This window comes from Coturnix japonica, chromosome 1 (assembly GCF_054131305.1).
Source record: "Coturnix japonica strain WE chromosome 1, WE-NBRP24, whole genome shotgun sequence".
Taxonomy (NCBI): domain Eukaryota; kingdom Metazoa; phylum Chordata; class Aves; order Galliformes; family Phasianidae; genus Coturnix; species Coturnix japonica.
The window spans coordinates 84319758-84344017 of record NC_140663.1 but is presented as its reverse complement, the minus strand read 5'-3'; the positions used below and the strand labels follow the sequence as shown (position 1 = coordinate 84344017).

Sequence of the window (24260 nt, the reverse complement as noted above, 5' to 3'; positions counted from 1 at the left end):
TTTCTCTTTGCTCACAACTATGGTACTGGAAAATGAGTATGGAGATCCTCACTAATGAGACGTGAGTCACAAGCTATCTATTTTTAAATTCAGTCATTTTTAGGTACCGCCTGCCACAAAGGCAAAACAAACAACAACAAAACACTTGATACATATCTACGTATCTTGAATTAGTGCACCCCCAACTCATCCTTTTCTTCCCACTCTACATCTTCCCACAGTTCAGAAAGAGCCTAAAGGATTTCCCCTCATATTCAGTCCCTCGTCCACTAAGTCGCTGGCAACATTCAGCCTGAATGAGGAGCTGCACTCACACTGTTCAGGCACACAAGATACAGCGACTGCCTGGGTGCTCTGGGGACCCTCTGCTGAAGCCATCTCACATACAGAAGTTTTGAGAGCAAGGTCTTTGTGAAAAAAAGCTGGGCTGTCCCCCGAGACAACTCCTGCTCTGCAGCATAAATCCTCTCTGCAAGGAATTACAGCTAAAACGTTCCCCAAACCAGACCATTTTGCTAGCTCTGTGGCAGAGCTACATGGCTGACAGCATGCTGAAATGTGCAGGCATAAAGCACCAAAAGATACCAGCAGAGCATGTTGTTTTTTTAAAGCTGGAAGGTACCCAGCGAGTCAGGATTATAACTTTTGTTGGACCTACACTTTCAGACAGGCATTTAATCTGGAGTTACTTGCCTCAAAGCTACAGAATCCATATTTCCCAAGGCAAATTGTCCTTGCCTCTTGTTATCTATTATTAGAACTGATTAGAACTGGAATTTTCTCCCAGCCTTGAACTTCTTCAGCACTTTTCCCCTAGTGACACGAGACCCTTCTCACCTGGCTGCTTCACAATGAGGGTGGTGAGTCCGGAGAGGTCCTCTGCCCGCTTATACCAGCGGTCGCTGGGGTCAAGCAGCCACTCCTCCACACGGCAGTCATAGGCCCCACTATCCCGCACAGTGGCGTTCTGGATGGAGAGGAGGTAGAGGCCTGGTGATGGGCTCTCCAGATGGAGCCGGCCCCGCAGATTCCCTTGTGTTGCCAGGTCCCCATAGCGCAGAGTGCTCTGACGGCTCAGCCGGGCCACAGCTTCTTTCTCTGGGTGGCCTGGCCTCCAGACGTACCATTCCACCTGGAGCTGTGAGGAGGGGCTGGTCCGGCTGCTGACCTGGCACTCCAACGTCACCCACTGGTTCTCCAGCACCGTGATGTTCTTGTGGGTTTGGTTCACGTGCAGGCGGTTATCTGCAAGAAAGGACCATAAGAAAACGAAGGGTCATTAAGGTTATGATCATTTAGTCCAGCTGTCAATTCATCACCACCATGCCCGCTAACCATTTCCCTCAAATGCAAGTTGCAAGGGTCCTTTGTTTCCCCACATGCCCTTCCCTCAGGGCTACAGTCCTGCGGTGTGATGAAGAAAAAGAGGAAAAGAAGGGAAAAAAGAGAGAAGGAAAAGAAACTGGGACTGGCATTTTTCAGGGCCTTCTGACCATTCAGCACAGAAAAGTGGGAAACCCCACATCACCTACTAGTACTTGGGGGGTCCCTAGTGCATTAAACCTCATGGAGGGAGGTCACGCCCCAATCTTTTCACATTTTCCTGTTGTGGAAGGCATGAGGCTGGTCACACCCCAACCAGTAAGCTCTCCTGCTGTGGGAAAAGGGAAAAAAAAGCAGAGGAGGGACAGCTGATTATAGGGAAACACCACTGCAAAACGAGAAGTGGCACAAGGGCAAAGTCACACAGTGTTTTGCTGCATTGGGAATGCCCCTGGTTTTTGCTCCATAGCTTCATTGATACAGCTGGAGTGATTGCAATCAGCTCTTTTATGCGAAATGACGTGTGGTACACTCCAAATTCCTTCACAACCTCAATGAAGGGGCACAGCTTGGACTTCCCTGGTACAGCTGCTCCGGTAAGCAATGGGCACTGCACAGTGAGAGGTGGGTGATGCATAGGAGGGGACAGATCACAACTTTCCCCTTCCTGACGGCCCCACAGCCATCTCAGGAACTTGCAGAGGGAAACAAGCAGCTGGGACCAGCAGTGAACAGTGTGCTCTGGCATGCTGTGCCCCCTGCACAACCAAGAGAACAAACACTTTGGGCACTGGCTGTGGACCATACCCAGTATAATTCCCACACCCTTTCAGACAGCCTACACTGAGCTAGCCAAATCCAGACAGGAGAAAATTCACTTAGAAATCTTGGTCCCACTATCCAGCTGTTTCCTCCATGACTGAAGGATTTTATTCTTCAGAAATAGGCATCTGGGGCAAGCAGGAGCACGGCAGGCTTCTTTGTGAAGTAATGACGCTCTGCCTCAGCATGCATGGGGTGCAAACTGCTCTCAGAGATGGTCTTTGCCCCTCTGCCTCCCCTCTTTGCATGAAATCAGGGCTCCGTCCCCAGCTTATGCTGGCCAGCCTTTACCAGGGATATCCTTTACCACAGAAACCACCACCAGAGCAGATTTCTCACCTCCCGGCAGCCAGCTCCCCCACCTCATTAAGCTCATTACTCACATCTCATGCATACAGTGCAGAGGGAAAAGAGATAAGACTCTCCCCGCCTGCCAAGATAGAGACTGTGTGCAGCAAAACACGACAATGCTTTCCTAGGCAGGCACACAGCAGTTTTCTCTCATCAGGTCGCTAGCTGACACTCTTGCTACATGATGCTCTTGAGGATAAAGAAACCAGGGTGGTTACAGTGGCTGCTCTGATAGAGGGAGGCTGACATCCTTCACGTAGAACACTGGAATGTATATCAACCCAACCTAAATGGAGAAGGGTTACACTGCTGGGAGAATATCCATTTGTGCAGGGATGCACAAGCACGAGGATGCAAACAGTGGGTGACAAAGCTGAGAGGCAAGAAGAGTGCAGGACCCCAGTTGCTCAGCACAAGATGTGCATGAGAGTAGGTGCCCCATTGACCAGAAGGGACCCCACCAGCACACTGTGCAGTACCTGGCTGCTTGACGGTGACCTCTGTCCGTCCTGACACCTCCTCTGCCAGCTTGTACCAGGCGTGGTTGGGACTGAGCAGCCACTCCTCCACGTGGCAGTAGTAGCTGCCGCTGTCGCGGACCTCAGCCCGCTGGACCGTCAGGCTGAAGAGCCCTCCTGATGCTGAGCGCTCAAACTGCAGCCTGCCCCGCAGCCCCTCCTCCTCAGCGTAGGTGCCATACTCGAAGGCTGAGCTGTGCGTGGTCTTCAGGATGAGCTTGCCATCAGCGTCGGAGGGCTTGTGCACATACCACAGCACGGCAAAGTGCGAGTCGGGGCTGGTCTGGGATTTCACTGAGCAGTTGAGTGGAATGGGGCGATTCTCCACCAGGGTGATGCTCCGTTTCGACTTGCTGACCTGCAGCTTGGTCACTGCCAGGAGGAGACAGAGGAGGGTGAGAAAAGGTGGGGCATGAACATGGAAGAGAAACTCACCTGTTTGGGTGACCCGAGAGCTCTCCCCTAGCTGCACATGTGGCTGCACCCAGTGACTGCCTGGGTCCCACTTGCACTGGACTTTCAGAAGAAGAGCTCTTAGGTGTTCTCTCACCAAAGCCCTCTTATTTGCTTTCCTTTTACTCCTGCATCCTCTCACCAGGTCTTTTCAACAAAAGACTTGCTTTTTTCACAGTTTCTCCTCTAAAATCCTCCCTTCCAACTTCACTGTGGTCTAAGGCACCAAACACAGCAAGAAGGCTACACCCAGATTCAACTTCCCTGACGTGGCAACAGATCTCTAGACACAAGGGTGAGCTTTTTGACAATGAAATCACACAATTTGCAGCTTATACCAATGAGCTGTTGACCAGTTTCACAGAAAACCATTTCCGGGAAGACTGAATTAAACAAGCCTCTATTGCTGTCACACTGTCGGGACAAGTAACACCCAGACACGTAACCCACAAACAGGCTACAGCCAGGGAAGTGGTCAGGAGTGTCAGCCCCAAGTCTACCATGCATTGTGTAACCTGACAGAAGCTGCAGACACGCCACTGCTCTTGCTTCCCAAGTGCGATGGCAGTTCCTATCCTGCTAGCTGAGTGGTCACAGCATCAAGGACGATGTTAGGTCTTGTCCATGTAGGGGAGAGAGAGAAGCTGGTTTCCAATTTCCCCCTCCCTGTAGGAGCAGATAGAGCCTTCCCCAGCATGTGTTCAAGTGGTTGCAGTGAACATGGACCAAAGGCGCTGTTGCTTGCAGAGGATACAAGGCGCCCTCATGTGACACTTGCACTGGGTATGCCCTGGAGGAAAGCTCACCAGCTAAAGGGCAGAAAAGACATGCAGCTTCTGCCACCACCTTCGCCTGAGTGCTGACGTTTAGGCATAACTGATGAAGGGTGTCCCAATAACACCCTATAATGGCTTATGATAGCTGAGATGCAGAAGGCCCATAGCGCTGTGCTGTTCCAGCCAGCCCATCCTGACCTCTCCCAGCTCCACCACCGCCTCGCATGGCTGCGCCCCTCAAACAGGGGGCTGCCAAGTGAAGAGTCCCTGTGCACAATCTGCAAATCTCTTAATGAAACCCACTGGGCACCAAAGGCACGGCGGAAGCACAGCACTACAGGCACAGAAGGCTGAAATCTGCCAGGGGAGCTGTGCAGATCTGTGCCCTGGAAACCCGGCCCACGCATCCCATGTTTGCAAGGAAGACACGCTGCCTCCTCTCTCACTTTGAGTTCCGCCTTCCTACCAGCTTCCCCTGGACCCCAGGGTCTCAGATGCCTGTCGGCACAAGTGATGAGTGATGCTGTCCAGGGGGACACAGGGTACGCACAAACAACATCAAACAGAAAGGAGAAACTCCAGCTACAGTGACACTTTGTGCTCCAATACAGTATCAGAGATAGGCATCCTGGTAAGGCATTGCCCTGGAGCCTGCCTTGCCCACAGCGTTAATAAATATGCTAATAAAGCCTGGATGACTGTGTTATAAGCATGACACGCAGACAGCAGAGGGAGGGAAGGAAGGAAAGCAGCCCCTTGCTTTTCCCCATTAAAGACTTCAACTTAATGGAGAGATTTAGCATCATATATCTGTATTTCTGTGGCACCCCTACCGCCCAACACACACCATCCATCCATCCCCTTTGTTTCAGCCCAGGACAGCAGCCTCAGCTGCCTGCACATCCCACCTTCTGGGCTCACTGCTGGTTAAGGAAGGTTATTTCAGGCATTAATCAATCTTCTGAGTCCCCGAGAGAGGAGCCAATAACGTGGAAGGTGATGCTTGGCAGCTTCCTTTCTCCCCCAGCCCCCTTTCCAAACAGTTTATTTTTAATTGGTGCTGGATTATTTTCTGCAACCGTTACTAAGGAAACCTCTGTTACTATAGCAACTGTGTATGTTAAGTCAGTAGCCCTATATCTATTAAAATGCAGCATATACACATGCTGCGTGTGGCGGGGTTGCTCAGCACCAAGATGTGCGTTGGGAATTGGAGCTACCCCAGGGCCCAGGCCTTCAGCGATGGGATGATGACTTCTGCAGTGCTCCCACTGGGACAGCAGGCCCCGCAGGGAGCCACAGCTCTGACATCCTGCTAGTTAAGGCTGCTTCAATGCAAAGCGGATCTCATCATGCCCCGTGCGACTTGCCAGGTCATGTTTAAGTTACCGCATGACATGGAAATAGCTGTAGTTGCTGAATGTGACTGCAAGAAGACTTGACATGCCAGGCATCCAGCCAGCCAAACCTTGCCCTCTGACAATGGGAAACTCCCTTTCCTGGCCTGGGGATGTGCCTGGGCAGAGGGCCAGGAAAGAGCTCAGCCTCTGTCTGCTGAGCATACAGGCTGCCCACGGGCACAGCATGCTCCACTGAGCACCCAGTGAGGTTGTAGGTGGCCCCTCTCAGGAGCTATTAAAGGCCAGGCTGGATGGGGCTTTGAGCAACCTGGTCTAGTGGGAGGTATATCTGCCTATAGCAGGGGGCTGGGCACAGAATGATCTCCAAGGTCCCTTCCAACCAAAACTATTCTGTGATTCTATGCCCAGAGCACCCAGGTGGTGGGTGCAGCCATGTCAGCTGGCAGGGTTACGGGTGGCTGCTGCTGTGCTGTCAGGAGGCTGATGTTCTCTTAGCAGCCTCCCGAACATCTGCTTAGGGAGCGAAACAGGTGCACACATCTAGGTGAAACTACTCTGCATATTATCGACAAGCCATAATCCTGTTGCCACAACATCTCCCAGCTCCCTAGAGGGTGCCATTAAAGAGGATATCATACTTTGACATGTTGTAATTGGCCTGGCATATGCTGTTGAGGCTCTCAATTTACACTGGCAACGAGTCACGGTTACAATTCTCATAATTTTCATAAATCAGCTACACAAAACTGATTGTATTCTTCAACAGTGCTGGGGCCCTCAAATCAGCACCAAGACTGCAGATATCAGCTGCCCAATGACACAGAGAAATGCTGTCCTGAACCAATGTGGGTACCCCGTCACATCACCTCATGCAGTGTCCTCCAGCACTAAAAGCCCTTTACATTAATTCCCAGTCTGAGGGATGGGCCCTGGAACAGGTTCCCCACGGCTGTGGTCACAGCCCCAAGCTGCCAGAGTTCAAGGAGCATTTAGACATCACTCTCAGATATAAGGCTTTAATTTTGGGTGTTCCTGCACCGAGTCATGCACTGGACTTGATGGGCCTTGTGGGTCCCTTCCAACTTGGAATATTCAGTGATTCTATGAGGTCCTGGAAGCTTGCACCTGTGCACTGGGGTCCAGGTCTGGCCCACTATGGCAATAACAGTATCTAACTGTAGCTGAAGGTACCCTCCTCCATCACAGAAAATACCATGCAAAATCCAGCATGCCCCTATTGCAAAGAAAAAGGGGGCTGCCAGCTGAGGGGCAACTGAGCTCTGCATGCTCCCAGGCAGCTGCCATTGGGTAGAATGAGTGGGCATGGAGGCACCCAGGGAGCCTGTTGTGGGCACAGGAAGGCAGCAAGCCCTGCTGTGTCCCACTTTGGAGACTGTGACCCTCTGGGGAGCGTTCCTCCAGATGATGTGCTTTTCTGGAGACAACTGGTAAAGTACTGCACAGTTTTCCTGGGGACTGCCCTACTTCTAAAAGTGTCCACTGGGATCTCACTGCTTGGAGGTGAGGGCTATAGGGAGAGAAGAAATGGGGACAAGCCAACCTGAGCTCACACAGATTTGACAACAGGGATGGTGTCTAACAGGTCAGCCAGGAGAGACCTATTTCCAGGAGCCCCAAGATGATGCTCACGCATAGGACCTGAGGGGCATCAGTCACACTTTGGCATAACTAACAACGGCCATGCACCCAGAAGTGCTTCATCATTTCCCTGAGAACACCCTGTGCCCTAAATCCTACTTGCCTGGCTCCAAGAGACCTGGTATGCAGACGACCGCTCTGACACAGGCTGAGACATGCTTTAACACTTGGCACCTCTGCCACCTCTTCCATAAAACACAGATGAAGAGCTTCCTCCACCTCCTCGTGTGTCGCAAGGGCACACACTGATGACCGTGGGGAACAGTGCCAACGAGAGCAAGCAAGCACACGTCAGCACAATGACCAAATGACAAGGGATGGGTGCCTTGTGCTCACCAGGCTAGCTGTAAGCAAGTTAATGCACAAAGGGAAAGATGCAGGAGCTGCAACAAGTGGCCCTTTCACAGAAGAGAGGAGCCAGAGGAAAGGTGTTCACATTAAGGAGAAAGAGGAATGGGTCCTATGAGAAGCTTACTCGATAGGCTTAAGTGTTGCACAGAAATCACTGCAAAAACAAAGACTTCCAGAGCCAGCACAGTCTCCCAGAGGGGCCAGGAACATGGTAGCACAGCTACCAACTGCTGTTATTCCCTTTTAATAGAACACAATCCCTACTGAAACTGGATTAGTGAGTCTGCAAATTACATTAGCCAACATGGGCCTCTGCTGGTGCAACAGGAGTAGGAGAATGGGAAATAGCATTAGACTTTGCCTGCCATTATTACTGCCGTTATTAACTTGTCACTTTACTGTAGTGTTCCTATAACAATGAATTATTGCCTGCAAACAGGCTGACATGATTGAATTACGGTGAGAGCAGCTCCACGGAAAGGAGAGGAAATGTTAACCCTTTCTGGAGGAGCCGCTGCCCCTTCTCAGGTGGGCCAGGCCTTGGTGAAGCCTGCATTTGTGACCTAAAAAATCTCTCTCCAGGAGCTGCACGTCTTCAGGCATAGCTGGAGAATGCTGTGTGTGTCCCTGCAGGGATGGAGGAAACTGGAAAGCCAGTGGCTCTGAGGTCCAGGACTTGCAGCTAAGCCTGGGGACAGGCCTCATAGCCTCCCTGAGAAACCATGTCTCCCTGCAGGACAGCAAGGACTCGGGGACAATTTACCTTGGAGGAATAAAAACAAACACAAATATAACCCAAATCAAAATGCCCCACAGCTCTAAAATTAGAAACCTTCCTGTCAGACCCTGAAATAAATGTGTAAGTTGTGCAGGAGAGGGGAGGGGAGGGAATAAACGGCTCCCAGCATGAGTTGTGCCTGCTGTCAGAGAACAACGTACGGCTCACTGATCACTTGTAAATTAAAGTATGGAGATAGGATCACCAGAAGATAAATTCAGTACCAAGCTACAGCCGTCAAGGATAAAGCAAGGGAAAGAAAAAAAAGTAACACACAGATATTTAATCAACCCTTCATCAGAAAGAAGTCGAACAAAAGAGGACTACGTCAATTAGAGGGGAAAAAAAGTAATTAAACACAGCCAAAGGGCAAGTTACAACACACATGGCAGCACCACGCACAAACTCTCATGTCAATCTGGAGTCTGGTCATTAATGGCCACAATTCCTCACCGAGTGTAAGAAAGACACCTGAAAAGTTCTAGGTGCACCCCTGCACAGAGCTACTCCCCTTAACTGTGACTGCAATTCGTCTTCTTCCTGCTCACTGTGTTTGACTTGTGCTGTTTCAGAGGCTCCCAGTGAACAGCTGGCTGCTATGCACAGTGAGATGAGATGCCAAGAATGACATGAAATGCTATTTTCTTGCCACCCAGAGAGCAAGCCCCCCAGATGGATGTCACAAAGGACTGTGAGGCTTTTTGTACTACCTGCACTAGCTCTGCTAGCCCCAGCTACCAGTGTACAGATACTGGGGAAGACACAACCAAAGCCATACAAGAGCTCACTCACTCCACTCATTGTTAATTATTTCTTTTCACCAGGTTAATTTACTGCAGTGGGATCAACACTGGCATAAGGAATGGTACAAGACCATGCGGCCAGCTTAAGTGCCAGGGCTAAGGATCATTTCCCTCTGAGCAATCAAGTGCCAGATCAGCTCCACTTGCCTTGTGAAACCTAAACTCATGATTCATGAGTTCATGATACTGCTGCCTCCATAATCTAATTGATGAATCCATCTACTGTGTGGAAGAACAACTGAAAGAAATGAGCCATCTGACGTTTCTCAACACATTGTCATCTTAAACTTCTTAAGGACACAGGAAGTATTACAGCAGGATAGACTACAGATCCATCATTCTCTGGACTCTGTGCTTCCCTATTATACAGGACAGGGAAAACTAGGAATTTTCTTTGACAGCATCCCAAATTCCTATTTAAGAAAATACAATGGCCCTAGGAGACAACTGTTATGTATACGCGTTAACATAAAAGACTCTAAGACACAGATTTAGCATTTCCATAGTCTCCCATTTTGACGTAAGCAGACTGTAGCTTCAATGAACCCAGTATGTAGGTCTTCGACCGTGGTCAAGACAGGCAGAAAACCAAAAATAATCAGTCCCTTAAGAACTAAAGTTCTTGAAAATCACTGCTTCTATTGCCCCCTATATGTTCTGCTGACATCTGACCATCAGCTTCACAGGTAAAATCACCACTGGAAAAAATGGCTAGCTTTGTTTTACTGAAGTTATTTCCTTTACATGGGCATTGCTGAACCACCTGACTACGCAGGCTTTTTAGCACTGTCGTGCTGAAGAGCAAAGTTGCTGAGAAGCCATCACTTACAGCACAAGACACCCCAGCGCATCAGCTGAACCAAGACTCATGGAGGTTGAGAGCAGAGGATTCACAGTAATTGGGACTGGGCTACTCATATAATGGAGTCCAGCAGATGGCCTTAGGCTCCATGGACTGGAGAAAGAAGAGCGAAACCAGTGCTATCTCTGCCCAAAGGGCTGGCAGTCCCAGGACCACCCCGATGGCTGCTTTTGAGGGCTTCAAGGACACGAGGAATGCTCAAAGCTTAAGAGCAAGGAAGTGATGAGCAACTGCTCACTGCAGAATATTACAGTCCAAGGAGATCAAAAAGGAAATCAATGAGAAGCTGAGGAGGGTGGCAAGAAGACATTCAAGACAACATCAAAGAAGTTTCATGAGTGCAGTCTGCAAACAGGCTGATGTTCTGCTTCTGTAAAATCACACTCCAAGAGGCAGTTGAAGATCACTCATGAGGTATCAGTGAGAGAGCAACACGGAATGCTCTGAAATAAAAGTGAAAAATTTGAAGTGCAAAAAGTAACTGGGAAGAGCACTAATTTGAAGAGTAGTATATTCTTCACACAGCCCACATATCCTGATGTCATCGGTTTCGTTTGAGGGCTGAAAGGCAAGGCAACCTGCAGCAAGATCAGTGGGCACACATGAAGCAGGCTGAGCACAGTTAGGATCCTGCTAAATACAAGGATGCATTCCGGCTCCTTAACTTTGTCAAATTCATCTGAGATGCTTCACACATTTAAAATCCAGCTTCTCAGGCCATGCCCTTGGGTGTGTTTTGCAGGGAAGCCCTTGCAGTCAGCAATGTGATCATCAGGCTTACAGCAACAGTTCACAGGCAAACCTGCAGAGAATCCAAGTACATTCCCACATCAGCGATGAGAAATCAAAGGCAAGGGCAGGTGAAATCCAGCTCTGATCCCACAAGGCCAACGTCAGCATCCCTGCCACAGGACTGGGAATGTCGCAGTACATCTGGCACAAACTCCTTCCCCCTGCTCACAAGTGGGCACATGTGGATATGGCAGTCTTTTTTTTGAGCTTCCTCATGCAGATGTGTCCATGTGCAAAAACACCACCTTAAATCTGTATTTACTAGCAATGCCCTGTAGACATTCAATAGGAGGCTGGACAGGGCTCCAAGCACCTGATCTAGCTGTTCATCACAGCAGAATTATGCTAGATGACCTTTAAAGGTCCCTTCCAACTCAAACAATTCTATGATTCTATGATATCAGAGGATAAGCTACCCACCACAATAGCAGCGAGAAGATTGGGCCCTCATGGGTCTATGACAATGACAATACAGAGAGATGAGGGTGCTGGGAGCAGGTGTGGAGAAAAAGCACACCAGGGTGTCAGTCTGGGATAAATAACTGTGCCAAAGAGGCAGCAGCAAGTCCAGCTGCCCCAGGACACCCAACTCAAGGCAAATGTTCAAGGCTAAGAGGCTGCCATGAGTATAAACCCAAGGGAAAAGAGGTGGAGAAAGCAAACCCACCTGTGCCAACTGGAGGAGAAAAAAGGCTCCAGCTGGGCTGTAAATGCAGGTTTGTACAACAGCACAGCCCTGAATCATGCACCACTGAGCCCCCTCCTCCTGCTTTCTCAGCGTGCTGAAAGCTGGCAGGGAGGAGCAGCAGTGCTGAATGAGGACAGAAGGTCTCACCTGTGGGCAGCAAGAAGGAAGGAGTGAAGCTCTGAGCACATGGGGGGCAGGAGGCTGCTCTGCACCACAGTCACGGCTGCTGACGAGCAGCCTCCTGTCCCTGCTGAGTGCCTCTTGAACTCCTCCATCACTCAAGCAAGAGCACAGCTATTTGCCAGATGGAGCAGAAGGCTTTAAAGCAGGGAAGCAGTTCTATTCTACAGAGCAAAACCACTCTGAGATCAAGCAAGCAGCAAACTTGAGATAACTTTCCAGACTCCACTTGTGCAGGGAAGTTTCCACCTCATTAACTTTCGTTGTTGAACTTCATTGTTGGATTCTGCCAGCAGCCAAAAGCATTGGGTTTTAAAGCACGCATCTCGTGGTCCACACTCATCTGCGCCTCCACTGAAGGGTCTGGGAGAGGTCAGTACACCACTGGCCATCAATGTAGAAAAGGCCTCTTTCCACATCCAAACACAGGAGCACTCCTCGCACATAGATATTATTAAGAAATCAGAAGGAAGAAAGGTAGTAGTACCCAATTTTCATTTGTTAGAGAAAGTCCACAGACCTCTGCAAGTGTCTTGGCAACTGTTTGAAAAACCAGTCCTCTCCCAGTGTTAAGAATGCCCATAAGGCAGTTTATTTTTCCAGATCTTTTTGTCCTTCCAACATCCCCAGTCTGTACAGTCACCACCTGCTTGGCTGCTGACCATGTCTTAGAGGGAAACATCAGCAGGATGCTGATCTGCCTGGACCACAAGGTAAGGGTCCTCTTCTCTCTCCTCAGGTTTCTCCAGTGACACAAATTCAGTGAGGCTGCTGCCAGGAGTCACCTCTAGAGGGACAGCTCTGCAACCCTCCAGGCACAGCACAGCTGGGGCAACAAAGCCCTGTCTCATCCCGATCCCAAAGAAACTGAAGGCACAACTGTTCCCCACCACTCCAAGGCCAACAGAGGAGCCTTCTCCCTCACCCTCTGTGTTAAGTTTCAACCAGACGGCTTCTCGTAAACCAAACTTTATGGAGCAGCCTCTGGAGGGATCCTGAAAGCTAATTAATGCTCTAATGAAGAGCCTGACATCTTGTTTGCTCGATGGCTCCCAGGTCAATCAATCTGTCGTAGCCCAGGTTGTGAAAAAGCAGCAAGGAGCACAGCACCCCAGTTCTCATCTCTCTTCACCCCTCCCCATCCCTCCTCCCACGTTCATTACAGTCAAAAAACCCAGTAGCAAGAGGACAGATTTATAGAGGTGACTGCAGCTTCTCCCTGTGTGCCAGCCTCAGGATTAGTCATGAAAGGGCCGGCGGAGGGATGACGCCAGGAGGGAGGAACGGGAAGGGCAGAAGATGAGAAAAAGACATCAACTTGCGGGCACAAGGTGGCCATGCATTTATCAGAGGCTAACTGCGTGCAGCTTGCAGCGTGGGGCCAAGAAGGGCTGTGTCGAGCTGTACACGGGGATGGGGACAGAGCGATCCCTGCAGTGAAGCCAGCCTACCTCCCCAGAGTCAGCTCCTGAGAAGGAGCTGTGATCAGACCCCCAGAGCTCTGCCAAATCCCCCCACGCTCGCTGCCGGGGAAAGATAAGTCAGGGAATGCGCACAAGGACAATAGCAATTTAATACAGCAGCACAAATCTGCTTGAGCCTTCTTGCCAAAAGAATCATACCCAGACATCCTAGCCTGCCCAGATCACAGCACAGCCCCCACCACCTACTGTGCTGCCAGGGACTGCTGCCCTTGTCTGGGTCCCACAGACTGCACAGATGCACACTGCTTGCAAGTAGCTGCTCCACCTCTCTAAACTTGGCAGGGAGAACCAAGATCTGTGAAGGAGCCACAAACTAAGCAAGCCTGTCAGCCCTGAGATCCTCCTTGTCCCCCATACACCTCCTGCATCCCTCCTGGGCTTCATAAAGCATCACGGGGCATGTGTTCTCCCAGCAATGCATGAGGAACTGATAAATGAAAACACTTGCACCTGGATTCAAAAGAAACCACTTGCATAGCATCTTCCTCTAACACCACAGCACCAGGGTGTGCTCCCATGTCTGGCCCCCTCCAAGGACAGAGAGGTGAGGAACCCTCAGAGAACACCCCAACTTCAGGGGCTGAAAGACCCAGGGTCTGCAGAACAGGAAAATAGAAGCCCCTCAAAAGGCTGCAGGTGGAAAGAGATCTTCACCCATGCACGTGGGGCTTGCTCCAAGCTCAGCCCACGTTCCTCTGCCTCATCTCCTGCCAGCTTTGGCTTTGGGGAAGCAGCTGGCACAAACTGAGCTGACTTATATTGTTCCTCCCCCTTTGCTGCAACATGAGCTCACCAAGACAGAAACAACAGGCAGCTTACAAGCTGGAAGGAGAGCACTGCCTTGGAAGGACATGAAACAGCCGCAAGCAACCTAGCTGATCACCTCTCTGGCCCAAAATCTTTCCCAGAATCAGCCCGAAGAAGTTACAACCCGGTACTCACTCTACAGCAGTGCAACATGCTCTCTCTCCATTGAAAACACACAGAAGCTGCCTGTGGCAGCATGTCCCTTAGCCTGACACCATGGAAATCAGCCATGAAAGAGAAACACTGGAGCTTCACCTGATACAGCAGCAGGTGAAGTTCTGTTGCAGCCATGTTAACATGCACCAATTCAGAACAGGAGCTGCCACTCCTGCAGCTGCAAACACTTTCCACTGCAACACTGCCAAAAAGAGATGGCCGAAGTGCTGAAACAGCAAACCAGCACACCAAGAGGGGCTCCAGCATCTAATCCCTTGAGAATTCGGGACTTCACAAAGCAGAGAGATTAATGAAGCAGTCGAGCCACTGTTTTACCTTTCTCACCACAACACACTTCAAAGGCAGACATCTATCGATTGCCACTTCTGCACCTGGAACCTGTCAAACAGAAAGGTCACTTTGACAAATAGGGAGCAGAGGTTTTTAAGAGAAAACCAGAATCCCAGCATTAACTTGCAGTCTGGAAAGACACACTAGCTCAATTTGCCAAAAGGCCTCCAGAGAAGCCTTCTTCATTGCATATCCCCTAACAGATCTGTAGCGGAGATAGCTCTTCCCAAACTCACTGGTATATGGGTCAAGGCAGGGGCTTAGGGCTAGTGGCAAAGGAAAGGAGACTGGGACAGAAGTTATGCCAGATTAAGGGGACTTTGGGGCTACAGGCCTGGACTATGACAGCATTCTTAGACACTCAACTCTGTTCAGGGTCCCAAACGACCCCTTTTGAAGAAGAGATAGAGAGAGGAGCTAAGAGCCATGGAGACCTATGTCACTTGTTCAGTTAATCACTTGATGGCTACTACACCAGTAAAAGGGAACCGGCTGCCAGAGCGTAGTTTAAATATCCTCCTGGTCACACTGAGCTGTAACACAGATGCTCTCTTCCACACTGTCTCACACATATACAAGCACAGAAACATGCCATAAAGAAGCATATTACTCCAGGGACCATCTCCAGTCGCTGCTGTTTCACAGGGAAATAAGCTAAAATGACGAACATCAGAAACATGACCTTGAGAGCAGAAAAACGTCTCACAAGGCAGAATAATCAAGACATATAGAGAATATTAACCTGGAGATGAGGGCAAGGAAAGAGGGAGGGGAGGATGGAGGAAGAAAGAAGGTAGAGAACTCATGAGGGAGTGTGCAGCATCTCCTGACTTTTGCAAAGACATGCTGAGGGTTGGGGAAGGTGGAAGAGTATAAAAAAAGCCATTGAGAGAAGAAAAACAACCCTCAAGACAGAAGACAAACCCTAGGGAGGCATTCCTCTGCACAGGAACACAAGGGCAGGACTGACAGTATTACAAAGACCTAAGCCAAGAGTCTCAAAGGTGCTAAAAGCCTCACTTCAAACAGGAACTCCAGCCCTAAGGCCGAGGCAGCAGTAAATAATTCAGCTCAGTAGGGTTTCACAAGTACCCTCACCTCGAGTCCTGGCAGCCCTCATGGAGATTACGGGGCACTACCCACCAAGAAGTCAGCAGCAAAGCCTGTAGAAGGTTCCTAATGCTACTGGCTGCACAGGTTTTCTCATATGTTTTTTGACTGCCTCTGCCAAGCCAGATCCTTGTTGCCTACATGGTGCACACTGCCCGTGGGCACCCAAGGACTCGGTGACTTCCAGCTGGACAGGGCTCAATATCTAACAGAGATCAAAGTCAGGCTCTTTAAACACCAGCTGCTTTTGAAGATGCCACCAACGGCGCAAGAGATACAGCCAGTTACTAAGAGCAGCAGCACACCCCCTGTGATAGGTGTGCACATACAGGCTCTGGTGGAAGCATCACTCTTCTTTGATCCTGTCCCTCTTTTCTCTATGAGCTCTGATGAATGGAGGAGGCATTCCGAAAGCCACCTTCCTTTCAAAAGAACAGCCAGCACACTTGACTAAGCCTCACACACCTCACCTCCCAGAAGCAAGCCTTGAGAATGGCACACGAGGAGCAAAGAAAGAAAACAGTTCCCAAAGGTAGAGAAAGAGACTCCAATGTATCCACCACCAAAGAGTCCCACCCAAGTCTTTTCCAAGGGTTAGTTGCAGCCACAAGAGGGGTCCATCCTCCGGACAGATATCCTCAGCACTGGCATGTACCCATCCCATGACATATCTCCCAGCCACTGCTCTGTGTATTCTCAGCACTTACCTGGCCGTAGGACCCTGATCTCCAGCAGGTTGGAGGTCCTGTCTGCCAGCCGAGTCCAGCTGCTGTTGTAGTTCTTCCTCCAGAGCTCAGCCACACACTGGTACTTGCCGGCCTCTGTGTCACTAGCCCGGCTGATGCTGAGGCGCACATTGTTGCTAGACTCAGCCTTCTCAATAGCAGTACGTGTCCGGAAGCCCAGGTACCTGTCACCCCACTGGACCCCACCATCACGTGTGAAGGTGACCAGGTCATGAAACTCGCTGCTGCCTGCCGGTTGGAAGCGCCACGTCACTGACACCGGCACCCAGGATGGGTAGTGTGGTTTGATGATGCACTGAAGGTCAAAGGACTCGTTGTAGGTTACCCCGGGGGTGCGGGAAATAGCTGTGACAGCAAAGCCAGCCTCTGCAAAAAGAGAGAGAAAGGGGCCTTGAAGCACAAGGCTTGATGTTACATGAGGAACAAGCGTGAGCACTTGTAGATGTCATGATTCACAGCAATCTCTTGCCAAGGGACCCTCCCCTCTTGTTCCCTGCTCCAGGTCCACAGCTGGTCACTGCAGGTGAGAGAAAGGTGGGGGAAAGTGGGAAGAAACAGCTTTCTTCCACATTTTGGAGAGGTTATAACCTGGCAGAGGTTATGGAATCCCAGGATGGCAGCAATCTGAATGAAACTAATGCTGGTTACTTCTTCATACAGCATGTTTTCATTCAGCTCTGGATCACAGCTTTATAGTTCTACGGTTGATATAGTTATCCTCACACATGTACAACTGCACAAGCCAGTCAACACATTTTCACTTGTCTACTCCCAGTACTTTGTTGGTTAAGGGGAGTTTCAAACCAGAAGCCTATTAATAACAAAGATAATATATTCCCAGTCGACTGGCTTACATTTTTGGTCAGAGAATTTCCATTGCTCATTTGTTCCGAGCTGGAGAGAGAAAATACTATCTGATCTGACACTTCCACACAGCCTGTAGATACAGCAGGGACTTTGTTCCCTGCCAGCAGCTTCTCCAATAAGCCTTCACTTCCTGCAGGGCTCTGCTGGGCCTCCAGGCAGGCTTTGGTATTCCCTTTCTCTCTCACCTTGCTTGCCCTCTCCTTCCCATCAGCTGGGGACTGAAATCTCTTGCTAGGCACTTGAGAACTTCTGAAATCCAAGGGCATGATGTTCTCAACTGAAAGCACATCCCTCTTCTGGCTGTTGCTTCAGAACCACACAATATCTAGATTTATGGATTTAAGCATCATCTGTGCTGGTTCAGCTAAAGAGTTTTTTACCTTGGCAGACTAGCAAGTGATTAGATCTTAACTTGAAATGTGAGTGTCACTAAACCTACTGCACTTTTTTTTTACTAGCACTTTTTGGTAGCAATAAAACTCTCTTATTCTTCCTTAGCACCTTCCATTTGAGTTTCTCAAGACACTTCAAAAGCATTAATCTGAAGAAAAAATATCAGATTCAGCAGCAGCAAAACAGTATTTGGTATTTTCACCACTAAATCTTACTGAGCTACTTCAGCTTTGTTAGTTATAGAATGAAGACCTTCTTAGGACTTGGCAGGACATGCTCAACAGTCAGAAATTCCTCTGGGACAAGGGGTGGAAGTAGAGAGATAACTGCCTTCCAACCCCACCTCTTGGAACTGCTGGGCAATTTCCAGCAGCTTAAATTCTGGTACAACTAAAAGTGGTTTGTTTTAAAACCTCAACTTCATCTACACATTGTTTCACCCCCATAAACCTTCCCAAGTTGCAGAATAAGGAGAATGGCTGACACATGGATGTACAGCAGGCCAGATGCCACTGACCCCAAGACAAAGATACTGCCAAAGCCAGCTGAGAACCTGCCTCGAATTCTTCACAAAGGAACATCCTTAACTGCTTTTGGATGCTTTACAGCAATGCTTTCTAGCTCTAAACAGAACAGCCTCTGAAAGAAGGTCAAAAGCAAAGGGGAGGAAAGGAGAAAAAAAGCAAGATTTTAATCAGAGTACGGTATGACTTTAAAGTCTGGTCTCTCACACATTGTGCCAAAACTTAAGATTAATACTGTAGAGAATAATAATAATAATAATAAAAAAAATTATATCTTGACTTTTCAACAGCATGCACCAATTGTTTATGGCTCTGGCACTCTGTAAATCAGTGGCCTTGCAGAAACAGCCATCAGTTCTTCAGTCTCCTGCAGAACTCTTTGGGAATCGATCTAGGACTTGATATAGCAAGGCCTGAGCAGGACCCAAGTAATACAGACTATGCAAAAAATCCCTGACATCCTACCTACCCCTCCCTTACACTGATGTCGTTTGCATTTGAAACTGATGACCTCTTTGGCAGAGCAGAGTACCAGACTCAACAACCACAGCTTCTAATCTAGCTTGGCCTGAAGCAATATTGCAGTTCTGGGCCAGCTGCTCAGGGCCTCCCAGCAGAGGCAGTGAGGACTGGTCCCAATGCGTGGCTTCTGTGGGCTTCTGATGCTGATGGAGATGTTCATGACTTCTGATGGGCCAACAGACACTTGTTGTTTCCTTCGCCTGATCTAGGGAGCTGAGCTGAGGTTTGCCCAGGGCACACAAAGACGGCACGTGCCATAGATGGAGCACCACCACCTCATTTCCCACAGCCCAGCTCCCAGGCCGGTGGGATGTAGGGCACCGCGTCAGCACCAATAACATTATGGCCAGTCTTTCCTTGGAAGGACAACAACCAATTTGCCTTCCTCAGCCACCCCCCGCTGTGCCCCTGCCACAGCTAGCCCTCGGATTTTGCCTTCAAACACCATAGGACACGCAGAAGTTTTGCACCAATCTATCCAGAAGCTGCCGGTGGTCAGCCAGTGCCTCCATTTCACTGGCAATGGGGGTGGGCCAGGCTCCTAGGGGGCACAGCCCCTCCGCCCTCACGCCTTGAGTACTCACCAAGAGCAGTGATGGTCACTGGGGTGCCAGCATGTCGCTCCCCAGCTATCTGCCACTCCCCATCCAGTGTCCGCGTCCACTCAGCCACCCGGCACTCGTAGTGGCCCTCGTCTGCCCTGACACTGTTGAAGATCTCCAGGGTGAAGGAGCCAGGCCGGACCTGCTCCATCTGGATGCCGCCATAGCTACTGCGCTCGGCGTATAAGGGGCCAGGCTGCAGGGTGCCGTCTCGATCCAGGCGCACAATTTCACTTCGCCGGTTCTGCTTGTCCACCAGCTGCCAGGCGATGGAGAGGCGGCTTTGGGGTCCCACATTTGAGCGCACATTGCAGCCAAAGCGCAGGCTTTCCCCTTCCAAGACACTGCTGGCATTGTTGATAATCTCCAAGGAGATGCTGGTCTCTAAGGAGAGAAACGCATACACACAGGGGAGATGATACACACTTGCCACTCCTCAGTCTGCAAGAAGGACGCTGCCGGCCAGAGAGGTATTCTACCAGGTGCAGGAAACTGCCCACGCTTTTGGGTCCAGGCACGTCTTAAGCTCAAGCGTGACCACATCCAAAACCAGCTTGTGGGCAGCGAGCTGCTCCTGGTGACTTGCACACTCATAGCAGGTGTTGGCCAAAGCTGGGGAAAATCTCTGCCTATGGCTCAGGAGACATTGCCACGTTTTCTGGTCGCAGGTCCAGGCTGGGGGGTCTCAGCAAAGCTTGAGGGAATTTGTGTTGCTACAACATGCAGGGCATGCAACCAGCTCTGCAAAAAGAAAAAAAGCTTCCAACTGGGCTTCCCTGGGCTTTTCAGTTGGTGTCAATCTGATCAGCATCTTGCCACGTCCATTTCTGCAACACCTTTTTGGGTGAAGCTGTCGCAAGCTCGCACTGCTACCAATGCTAGAGGTAGCTATTGATGTTTAGCAACATCAAAAACACTGTTAATATCCTGAGCTTCCCAGAGATGTGAGGCTTTATGGCTAGTTTTTCAGAGATACTGAGTGCTGGTTACTCCTGTTGTCTTCTGCTGGAGTTATGGACACTTAGCACCCTTGAAAAATCACCACGTTTGTTCCTAGAGCCGGTGTTTTAAGAAATCTCAGCAATTATACCTGCCTGAAAGGCGGCTTTGCCTGTAAGCACTGTATGTTGGACAGTTGTCCAGTGTGAGATTTCTAACCAGAGTAATTTTCAGTGCCAACCAAATGAGACCAAATATTGGTAAGAGAGAAAATAATGAGAATTTATTTTGGAAAAGTGAGGAGAAAAAAAGCTAGAGGAAAGGGCTGCACTTCCCTATAAGCCTAAGTGAGAAGAGATAAACACTGCAGTAAATTTTCTCCCAGGCTCCTTCAGTCTGTTTGGTCAACCCCTTGGCCAGGGTAACTGGGGTAACACTTGCCTACTTTGCCATGCCAAGGCTACTGCATTAGAGAGAACAAATCAAGGCAGCTGACCTTTTCTTATCCATCACATTTGCCTGATAAAGACAAAAGGCACACAGGCGAGTTTCTGGTAGCACAGGATACACAGCAACCACGACAGGGCAGCATGCTGAAGAGCAAAGCAGAGCTTGAGGAGGAGGCAAATCCTAGTTTTTCCCATTGCAGGGCAAAACCCCAGTGCCCTGCACAGCAGCCAAACCACAGCCACTGAACGGTCTGCAGGAGCTCAGCTGCGCTTTGGATAGAGCAGGGACAAGCCTGCTGCTACACCTGCTGAATGCTTCAGAGCAGCTGGCTCCCTGCAGGGCAATGCGAGGGGAGAGGTACAAGGGGCAAGTCACACACACTTTCAGCTCATGGTCAAAACTGCCAGGCTGGGGTGATTAAAGAGGTGGAGAGCATGTTTCTTCACCTATGAACCAGAGCAGCACACATCTTCCATGCTTTACTGTGCCCTCACATAGAAAAATGCCTTACCTAGAGGGATTTCAAGCCTCCACAGCATGCAAACTCTCACTCTTCCCCTTCCCCCACTGAAGCCTAGTTTGGGCTGGACACACCATGACCTCCCTAGCTGGTTGTCCAGCAGAGCAGGGCCCTTGGCAGCATCCTGGGAGAGGATGGAGAGCTCCCTACTTACTGAGAGGCAGGACGGTGATGGGGATGTTCTTTGGCCGTTTGCTCTCCTTATCAATGAAGTCCCCTGTCACAGTCTTCTCCCGCTCAGTTACCCGGCAGTTGTACTTGCCGCTGTCCTCAAGGCGGAGGCGGTAGATCTTCAGTACAAAAACATTGTCGCTTTCTTTGGCTACCTTGAGCTGGCCCAGAGCCTCACGCTGGGCAAACTCGTTGTTAAGCACCGGCACAGCGTTTGGCCCCAGACTGGCAATGAGAGAGCTGTTGAAGGCCCAGGAGATGGAGAAGTAGCGGTCAGGGATGTTCTGTGCCTCCAGGATGCACCGAAACTCCACCGGCTCACCCACAATGTACATCCGCTTCTCTGTCTCCAGCCTGACGCTGAACTCCTTATCTGGGGAAAGACAGAGCAGCTCAAGTCAGCTTGGCAAAGCCAACCCAGGGAACCAGCATACCTCCTGTTCAATGGCTGCAACTTACTTGTGACACATGCACCCACAATATGAAAGGCCAAGTGGCTTGTTTCAGCTACGAGAGGCAGCCAAAAGCAGCAAGGCCTCCTCAGCCAAAGCGCCTTTTTCCTAGCCCTTCCTCCTCGGAGCAGCTCTGCTGTCAGGCCAGGATCCAGTGTCACAGAGAGATGTGCTGTGGAGCCTGGTTCTACTTGCACCCTGCTCACCAGCTCAGCTAGGGCCAAAAGGCAGGGCCTTTGGGGGATATCGGAGAGGAAAAACCACTCATCCAGGTTTTCAGATCCCCAGCAGGAACCTGTGCTGCTGGCTGTGGAAGGATTTTGACTTGCAAATTGACCTCAGGGAATGCAGAAACATTTTATTTTCTGCTCTGTCGCTCCTATCTCCTCACTTCCCAAAATTCTCATTGCCTGTGCTAGTACCAAGAGCCCAAGGTATACGCTTCAGCTTCTGTTTCAATCCAGATCATTGGCTGCATAAGGCAGCAGGGTCTGCCATCAAGCCTCCTTGCTGCCTCATTCTTCCCTGGATGCTATTTGTTGGCATCCTCTCTGCCCTTCACCCTGCCAGCTCCTCTCAAGCAAGGTCATGTAGCAGAAGAGGGAGCCTGGGCTGGGGTAGCCACAGTCACCTCCAAAGGCCATGCAGAGGACCTGTCAAGGATGGCCAGGCAGAAAGAGACCCCTCTCCTTGCTCTAAAACATGGCTTGAGTGGCAGGAGAAAAGGGGAGACTGTGGTAGAAGATGCCACTGCTCCAGGTCTCAGCTGTGCTGAGAGAAGCAGGCCTACCCTGATCCTGCTTGGGTTACCAGCAGTAAGAGACCTCAGCAGCCCCCTCCAGGAGCAGCTGCCATCCATGAATGCACCCAAGTGGCTGCTGGGCTTATCTTAGGAGACCACAAATCCCACCATACACTCAACAGTGAACCACAGTCTGAGGCAGTGAAGTCCCAGACCACACACGGATTGGCAGGACTTGCTCCACCTCCACTGCTAAGTGTGACTCAGACCAAGGGGAGCTCTGCAGCTAGCCCTGCAGTCTCATTTGTTTTACCAGTAACAGCAAGCTGAAAGGGAACCTAACAACACACGGTGCTGCTTTCCACCTCCTCTGCTCTTTCCCACCACCCAGCCAAGCAAAAAAAGAAGGAGGAGACACTGACCGGTGGCTTGCACGTTGACAATGGTGCCCTGAGAACGCTTGCGGGTCATGGCGTACCAAGACTTGTCTGGGTCCTGGATCCACTCAGCTGCTTCACAGTAAAACTCGCCTTGGTCTGAGGGATGGAGGTTGTAGATTGTGAGCTTCGAAGTGGTTTCCCCCACCTTGTCCAAGCGCACATCCCCTGTGGCGTGTCGTTGGGCGTAGGTGCCCCCGGCCCGCAGGACAAAGTCCCGGCTGAGGGAGATGATCTCCACGGGTGCCTCTCCGCCCCGCTGCCGGTACCAGGAGATGGAGACGTGGCTGTGCTGGGCTGTGCTCTTGGACACCTCACACTTCAGCTCCAGAGAGTCACGCTCCACTCTGTGCAGTGTCTGTGGGACTGCGGTCACTCGTAGGGAGTCGGGGATCACTGCAGTGAAGGAGTAGAGAGTTAGGGTGAGGGATGCTGAAACGCTGACCCAAGGGAAAGGACTACAACCTGGATGCATTAAAGGAGAGGTTTTTTTTATGCTTGCAATTAATCATGAGCAAAGCCCATCCTTCCCAACCCCCTCCTGCCCACATCTTTTAGCCACTCCAATGCCCCCATTTGCCCTTCTCCCCTTAGTCATTGTTTGGCCAAATTAAATGTATTTAGCTCCTTTAATCTTCCCTCATAAAGAAGTCAGGAGATGCAATTCCCCTCTCCTTAGTTTATATCCTTTCACATCTTAATGACCCCCTCAGGCCAAGCAAAAGGGTTTCTGCATTCAGAGGGAACTGAATCCTGCATTCAGAGAAAACTAGCTTCACTGAGGGCAGCAACTGAATTGCTGGGACAGAGACACAGCCTGGCACCGACTAACAAAACCACCAGCCAAGCTTCACTTTGATTAATAGGAGAAAAGGGAGAAAATGCCAGGAGCCCAGCCTGAGAGGAGCCTGGGCACAAGGAGAACTGCTGCTGCTGTGAGGTCAGTGGGTCACACAACCAGCAGGACAGGGCACAAAGCACTAATAGGAACATGGTTGGTATGGGACAGAAAGCCCTGTCATGTCTTCAGAGGTGGGCACATCAGTGTAAGCTGAGGCCAGGAGACATCCCATCCCAGCAGTGTCACCTTGCTGCGCCTGCACAGATATGGATGCAGGCAGTGAGGTCCGGAGAGAAGGGGACAAGTTACCAGCAGACAGGCTTTCTCAGAAGGAAGCATTTCTAATCCTTGCTGTCTCAGGAAACATCATACAGAAGAAGCAATGCAAGCCTTCCCCTCAAGTCTGCAGACAAGGCAGCACTAGTGAAC

At 50.3% G+C, this 24260-nt stretch overlaps 1 protein-coding gene across 3 annotated transcripts in view; it reads right to left on the bottom strand.

Annotated features, from left to right (window-relative positions):
• IGSF3 (immunoglobulin superfamily member 3) overlaps positions 1-24260 on the bottom strand; it is a 72460-nt gene that overhangs the window by 5050 nt on the left and 43150 nt on the right. For 2 of the 3 annotated variants that reach the window (XM_015879543.2, XM_015879553.3), the window contains exons 3-8: positions 22976-23386; positions 21343-21732; positions 19262-19663; positions 16333-16737; positions 2976-3386; positions 838-1245 (exon numbers count right to left, since the gene is read on the bottom strand). In XM_015879543.2, the coding sequence (XP_015735029.2) occupies positions 838-1245; positions 2976-3386; positions 16333-16737; positions 19262-19663; positions 21343-21732; positions 22976-23386 (2427 nt within the window). The remainder of the gene's footprint in view (positions 1-837; positions 1246-2975; positions 3387-16332; positions 16738-19261; positions 19664-21342; positions 21733-22975; positions 23387-24260) is intronic. The other variant, XM_015879561.2, reaches the window with a different exon arrangement.